We start from the raw sequence: 6,676 nt of genomic DNA on the forward strand, positions 1-6,676 counted from the left end.
CTCAGCAGTGCTGCAGTGCTCAAGGCAGGGGTTGGCTGCCCTTCCCGGGTGCTTTCTCCTTTCAAGGCCAACAAAGAGCCACCACAAAGCAGAGGATGCCTGTGCTGAGCCCTGGTAACAGCCAGGTCTGGTGGCGGGGTCGTGGGGAAGGACCAGCTCAGCTCTCCCGTGTGGCTCTGGATCCCTGGCCCTGCCATGGGGCGCAGTGGGTCCCTGAGGCAGTGATGAGTCCCCACTGGGTGCTGACAGCCGGGTGCTTTATGAGGCCCCACGCTGCCCTTTGTCCCGGTGTGGCTGAGATAAGGGATGGGATCCACTGGCTTGTGCCGCAGAGTAAACACGGGCTGCTGGCTCCTGCCGGCACCGCGCTCCCCGCTGGCCTGGGGGGCCGTGCCAAGCCATGGCCCTTTGTCACAGGCAGCAATGACACCACAGTGGCGGGTGGCAAAGGACACCACATGCGCTGGTGCCTGGTGGGAGTCATTTATTCACTCATCCCACCACTGGCTCCGGCCTGGCAGCTCCAGGTGCCCCAGCGCTGGCACTGGGGCAACAAGATTTATCATTAACCGAGTGGCACGTGGCGGGACCAGGGGCCCCCGAGGCCATGGGGTCACAGCCCAGGGAAGGGCTCGGCCTCCAGCCCCGGGCGACCCGGCTCCAGCGGCAGCTCCCGCCCGGCACACGGCAGCTCCGGCCCTGGCTCCACCGTCCAGTTGGCCAGGAGGTCGCTGAAGTCGGGGGTGCCAGTGTGGAGAAGGCTGGCAGGGCCTGGCTCCTTCCAGAAGGAGGGCGGCAGCTTCCTGCGGTGCATGGGGGTGATGTGGCCGTACTTCCTCTCCAGCCGCTGTGTCCGGCTACCGGCCGCCCGCGGGGACAGGCAGCGGTGCACGCCGTACTCGAAGAGCTCGGCCAGCGGACCCAACCTGTGCGCAGCCCCTGGGCTGCCCCGCGGGGCCTCGGGCTGGGCCCCGGTGCTCCGGGGTGACTCGCAGTCCTTGGGCACGGGCTGGGTGCCAGTGGCCTCCTCCCGGCCCCGCCGCCCAAAGTACCGCTGGATGTCACAGCTGATGAGCTCCGAGAACTTGAGGAGCCGGAGGGTGGTCTCGGCAGTGCTGGAGATGGCCGGCTCTGGCCTCACGTTCTCCTCTGCTGCCTCCACTTCCTCCTCCTCTTCCTCCTCTTCTTCCTCCTCCTCCTCAGAGAGGTTGTGGAAGTTGGGCTCAGGGTGTGTGGGCAGCAGGAGGCTGTGTGGGAAGGGCGAGGGCAGGCGCAGCTCGGCCAGGGGCTGGATGACACCTGCAGCCATGTCAGTGCTCAGGGCCACCCCGGGGCCTGGGCTCACTCTGTGGGCAGGACAGTGGGGTGAGGGTGACACACTGTGGCATCCTCCCCAAACCGAGGCCCTGCAGCCCTGAGGTGGCGGCGGATTGTGCCACACCGTGGCCAGGGTGGGGCTGCAGGGCAGTGGGATCATCTCCCGCAAGAGCAGCGGGATGTGGGGCATTGGGGATGTCCCCACCAAGCCATGGGATACAGGGGAGTGGAGATGTTCCCCCTGGCACATGGGGCAAAGGGACATACCCACTGAGCACTGAGACAGCAGGCAGCAGGGATGTCCCCACCAAGACATGGGATATGAGGCAGCAGGGATGCCACCCCTCCCCAAGCCATGGGACATGGGGCAGTGGGGATATCCTAACTGAACCCCAACAGCCAACAAAGATGTCCCCATCAAGCCATGGGATGTGGGGCAGCAGGGATGTCCACCTGAATCCATGGGATGTGGGACAATGGGAACGTCCCTGGGTCATGGCATATGGGGCAGCAGGGATGTTCCCACAAAGTCATGGGATGTAGGGCAATGGGAATGTTGCCCTGAGCCTTGGGCCAGGGGGCAGTGGGGACATCCCCCAGAGGTGCTGGGCAGTGGGATGTTCCCTTCAGCCCAGGGCTGTGCATGGAGGTGAACAGGGCTCATCTCAGCACCCATCCCACCACCCTGTGCTCAGCACCCACCCTGCCACCCCGGGCTCAGCACCAGGGATATCGAACCCCATGTCCTGCTCACAGAATGACCTCATGGGTTCCCCTGTGATGTGGTGAACTCACCACCTCCCCACACTGCCCTGGTGGGCTCCAGCCACGGCTGAGTCTTGCTGAGCTGGATGAGACCCCTCTGTAGTTCATGCTACCTGTGCTGAGGAGCCCCCAGCCCTACCTTGTTGCAGGGCACCCCTGGTCACCAGCCTCGCACTGCCATCACCCCAGCCCTGGCAGGGCACAAATCCTGGGGGACCAGTCCTGCTCCAGCCACCCCAAACATGGTGCTGGGCCATATACCCAGCCTAGGAGATCGTTCTTGCCATCTCTGGGGTCACCATGCGCCCCTCTTAGTGCTGTCCCCACTGCGGGCCCCCCGGCCCTGCCTCTGTGCTGCCCTGGGGTGGGCTGTGGGGGGGCTCAGACACTCTGGACTGTGGGCAGAGCAGAGTGGGGCCACCCCAGCGACAGAGTCAGGCCGCCCCACTGCCACCCTCAGCCGGGGAAACACCGCGGTGCCGGAGGGCATCGCCCGGGGGGGCCGCGGCTCACACTCACCTTGGCGCTGCCGCCCGGCCATGCAAAGGCTCCCGCGCCGCTCCCCCTGCCCGTCCCTCCACCTGGGCCTGAAGTATTTATAGCGGAGCGGGAGCTGGCGGCTGGCAAATATTTGGTAGCCGTATTGTAATAGTAGACTCGGTAAACAGAGCCGGGGTTTGCTTTAGCACCCAGCAACGGGAGAGCGGCGCGGGGAGGGACGCGGGGACGGAAGGCAGGGCTCACCTTAATGGTTCACTAGCCAGGGGATTTTCAAGTGTTGTCCCTGTAAATTCACCTATTAAATCGGCAGCCCCAGCTGCCAAACTGCCCGCACACTTGTGCCGAGGGCTCTTATCTCCCCGCTGATTGGAGGCGAAATCAAGCTTTGTCAAATAGGCGTAAAATTAAATTTCATGCTATTTTGACTCCTGGAGTAGGGATCTTCTGAAGAACATACTGCGTATGGAGCGATGCCTCTGCAAACAGGGGCTGCCGCTGCAGTGGGCAAAGCTTCTCTGTGGGGTCCACCCAGGTGCTGCAGGTTCAGACCCCCCATCTCAATACTTATGCCCCCCCGAGGTGGATGTCGGGCTCCCTGACCAGCCTCGGGAGGGGTTTTGGAACCTGTGCATACAAAGGTGGACATGCTGTGCGGAGAATGGCTGGGCCAGCCCCACAGCACTTGGATGGCAGCACTGTCACTGTGAATGGGGCACTGGGGTGCCCCGTGTCTCTGCTCATGGCCTGTGGCCCTGCTGGCCCACACAGCACCTGAGGGGCTGAGAATGGTGACAATGGGAATCAGCTCAGATCACAAGGAGGCTGTGCCAGAGGTCCTGGTTTTGCTTTGGCAGTGGGATGTGCCAGCAGGGCTGTCTGGGGCAGCACAGAACATGGCCAGGGGACATGGATAGCTGGGGGATGCAGGGTGCCCGGGGACACAGGATGGCCAGAGGACACAGGGCAGCCTGCCCATGACAGCAGGATGGGCCTGACACAGTGCCTGGACTCTGCCACCAGTGCTGGGGATGCACAGGGAGTGGGGACAAAGGCGATGGGGGTTGGGAACAGGCACAGCCCTGCTACAGAGCTGCCCTGCTCTCCTGTTCTTGGGGTGACCACAGCTCCCTTGGAGCCCTTCCTGCCCCCTGCCCCGAGCACCCCGTGCTGAGCTGTCCCCCGGTGCCGAGGTGGGGTCCCCAGCCCCTGGCACGGTGCAGCACTGGCGAGGGGAGTGCTGTGGCTGTACCCACCCCCTCCCCGGGCCGGCAGCATCGGGACACCCTGCGGGAGCAGGTGTGGGAGCACTGGCTCCCTAGAACTCCCTCTCCTCTCTCCGGGAGCAGCCATCAGGCATCAGGCATCAGGTATCAGCCATCCCGCCTGGGCACCGCTGGGCAAACACGCGGGTGGGGGCTGATAAGCCACGGGCACCCTCCGGGGCCGCTGCCTGACGTCACCCATTGTCACCCACCCGCCCGGCACGGCTTGACGTGGCCACCGGCTGCATCCCTGGGGAGCCTGATCCCACTGCCAGGGTCCACAGGGAATGGGGGCTTTCTCTGGTGTTCCCAGCCACTGCTGTCCCAGACCATCTTCCTGCAGTGCAAGAGCTGGGCAGAGCTCACAGAGCCTCTGGTTCAGCCTGGCTGGGAGGTAAGGGCTGCACCAGCCCTTTGCCTGGGTGGGAAGGGTCTGGTCGTGCTGGCGAGGGGCTCCAGGGGTGGGGCAGGGTGTGGGGAGCACAAGGCTTGGCTCACAGATTTGGGAGTGATGAGCTGTCCATCCTCTGTGGGAAGGAATAACACGCATTTAGGGAGCACCCAAGGCTCAGCAGGACCGTTCTGGGGCAAGCCGGAGGGAGAGGCAATGCCACTGCCCCTGCAGCACGCTTGGGCACGTGGTTTTGCACCCATTTGAGGGCCCAGGGTGGCCATCCCTGCTCCAGGCTTTGCCAGGGCCAGGCACAAGGAGCTCCCATTGCACAGGGAAAGGGTCTTCTGCCTCCAGAGACCCCACAGACAAGCAGGGCATTCACAGCCCTTACTCGAGGGCTGATCCTGCACCCCCTGCTCGGGGCTGGCACACACTGCCGGTCCCTTAAAGCCAACGGAGCTTTGAAGCTTTAAGATGGGGAAAACCAGGCATGATTATGGCAGAACAGAGCAGCCTGTAAGGCACGGCTCCGGCACCAACCCTCGCTGCCTTTGTAGCTCCGTCGCAGCACAAAGGGGCGGTGGGAGGGTAGCTGGGGCGGGGAGCTCGCGGTGAAGGGATGGAGGTGAATCCCGCGGGGTGTTGGGAGCTGCAGATGGAGCTCAGAAAGCTGGACAGAGCACCCAGAGCCCGGCAAAGCTCCGCAACAGCCCAAGCTCCGCTGCAAAACCACGGCCTTATCCCCCTCCCGCAGCTGGGGGAACAGTCCTGGGCTGTCCTGTCCTGTCCTGGGCTGTCCTGTCCTCAACCCCTCGTCCCTGTATCCCCTTGTCCGTGCATCTATCCTGCCTCCCGCTGCTCCCGCCTGCCCTAGTCATGCATCCCAGCACCACCAGCCCCCAGCAGGGCCTTTCCTTACCCCCGAGTCCCCCTCCCCATCTTCCCCACGGTGGTCCCCCGCTGTCACAGTGCCATGGGGACGGACGGAAGACACCGCAGCCTAGCCCCGCCGCCCCGCCGCGGCCCGGCTGCTGTGCCCACCACACCCGCCCAGCCCCGGGGCACGTCCCGGGGCAGGTCCCGGGGCAGCGCCGGTGACGGGCCCGATCCCGGCGGGGCGGACCCGGGCTGGGGGGGCCGTGAGTGTCCCGGGCCAGCCCCGCCCCATCGCCAGGCCCCGCCCCTCGACGCAACCACGCCCCCTGCCAGAACCACGCCCCTCCGCCCGCCCCTCATCCATTCCCCGCCCCTCCGGACTCCTTCGCCTCGGCCCCGCCCCCTTCATTCCGCCCCCGCCCCTTCGCTCCGGCCCCGCCCTCCCTGTCCCTCAAGTTCCGCCCATGCCCCGCCCCCGGCGGACTACCGTTCCCGTCGTGCCGCGCGGCGCAGGGTGTGGCTGTTTCCGCCCAGCGCCCGCCGCCGTCGCCGCCGCGGAGCCGCCGCCGCCGCCGCCCCAGGCCCCGGGACCGCTCTCGGTGCCAGTCTCTGCCCCGCCCGGTCGGAGCCGCCGCCCCCGGCCCGGCCCGGCCCCGCCATGTCGGCCCAGGCGCAGATGCGGGCCCTGCTGGACCAGCTCATGGGCACGGCCCGGGACGGTGAGTAGGGGCGGGCGGGGCCTGCAGGAAACGCCGCGGCCTCGGCGGCCGCCTCAGCGCGCGGGGCCCGGCCCGCCCCGGCCGCTGCCTCCGCTCGCTCCGGACCTGCGGCGCGATCCGCCCCCGCCCGCCCGGCCCCAGCCCCGTGGCGGCGAGGCGGGCCCGGGCCTGCCCGGCATGGGGGTCCAGCCGCGCCCCGGCCCCAGGGAGCGCCCGGCGCGGCCCAGCCCCGCCGCCCCGGGCCCGGCCGAGCGGGCAGGCCCAGGGCCGGCTCCGTGCCCGCGCATCCAGAGGCACTAGGTAGGTGTGCCTGCAGCGCCGGGTGCGGTCCGGCACCAGAAATGTGACAGCCCGTGCAAAATACGGCCCCGCTGCGGTTTGTGTTCTCCCTTCTGCGACTCGCTGGGTACTTAAATCCCCTTTGGCACGTTAGCAGGGCTGTCCAGGCACTTTGCACTTTGTTTCGTAAGTGAATAAGTGCTTTTCTTTTCTCTGTGTATTGAGTTGCTATTGAATTGCTTCCCATATTTTTATTTCATACAAACTGAACAATTGTGGCCCCTCTATTTTATTTATAAAGGTTCAGTGTATCTTTGCCTGCCTACATCAATCTGCAAGGGAGTTGCAGAAAAGCCTCATGTTCATCGAGCCGTGAGTCACAACCAATTTTTAAAGCTGTTATAACAAAAAAAAAAAGTGTTTGCTTTTTTTTCACAAGTAACTTTAAAAGTGTAGCTTAGAAAGAAAAGAAAAATTAAAAAAAAAAAAAATTCAGTAGACACAACATTATTCCTGGATGCTTGTGAATCCTAATACTTTACTATTCCCATACTTTAGTATTA

The 6,676-nt window shown here is 64.6% G+C and overlaps 2 protein-coding genes across 4 annotated transcripts in view; one reads left to right on the plus strand and one right to left on the minus strand.

The window, feature by feature from the left end:
• Positions 1 to 613: 613 nt before the first annotated feature.
• On the minus strand, positions 614 to 2,782 carry LOC108494319 (sentrin-specific protease 3). The gene is made up of 2 exons (XM_017808680.1): positions 2,602 to 2,782; positions 614 to 1,299 (listed from the first exon to the last, which is right to left on the minus strand). Exons 1-2 carry the CDS (start codon positions 2,621 to 2,623, stop codon positions 614 to 616), a joined length of 708 nt encoding a protein of 235 aa, XP_017664169.1. The 5' UTR covers positions 2,624 to 2,782.
• A 2,944-nt stretch (positions 2,783 to 5,726) lies between these two features.
• Positions 5,727 to 6,676, plus strand: part of LUC7L (LUC7 like) — a 17,049-nt gene continuing 16,099 nt past the window's right edge. For all 3 annotated transcript variants that reach the window (XM_017808898.1, XM_017808897.1, XM_017808899.1), the window contains exon 1: positions 5,727 to 5,834. In XM_017808898.1, the coding sequence (XP_017664387.1) occupies positions 5,774 to 5,834 (61 nt within the window). In that variant the 5' untranslated portion in view covers positions 5,727 to 5,773. The remainder of the gene's footprint in view (positions 5,835 to 6,676) is intronic.

The sequence above is a fragment of the Lepidothrix coronata genome, unplaced genomic scaffold, assembly GCF_001604755.1.
Source record: "Lepidothrix coronata isolate B3197 unplaced genomic scaffold, Lepidothrix_coronata-1.0 Scaffold24, whole genome shotgun sequence".
Classification (NCBI taxonomy): Eukaryota; Metazoa; Chordata; class Aves; order Passeriformes; family Pipridae; genus Lepidothrix; species Lepidothrix coronata.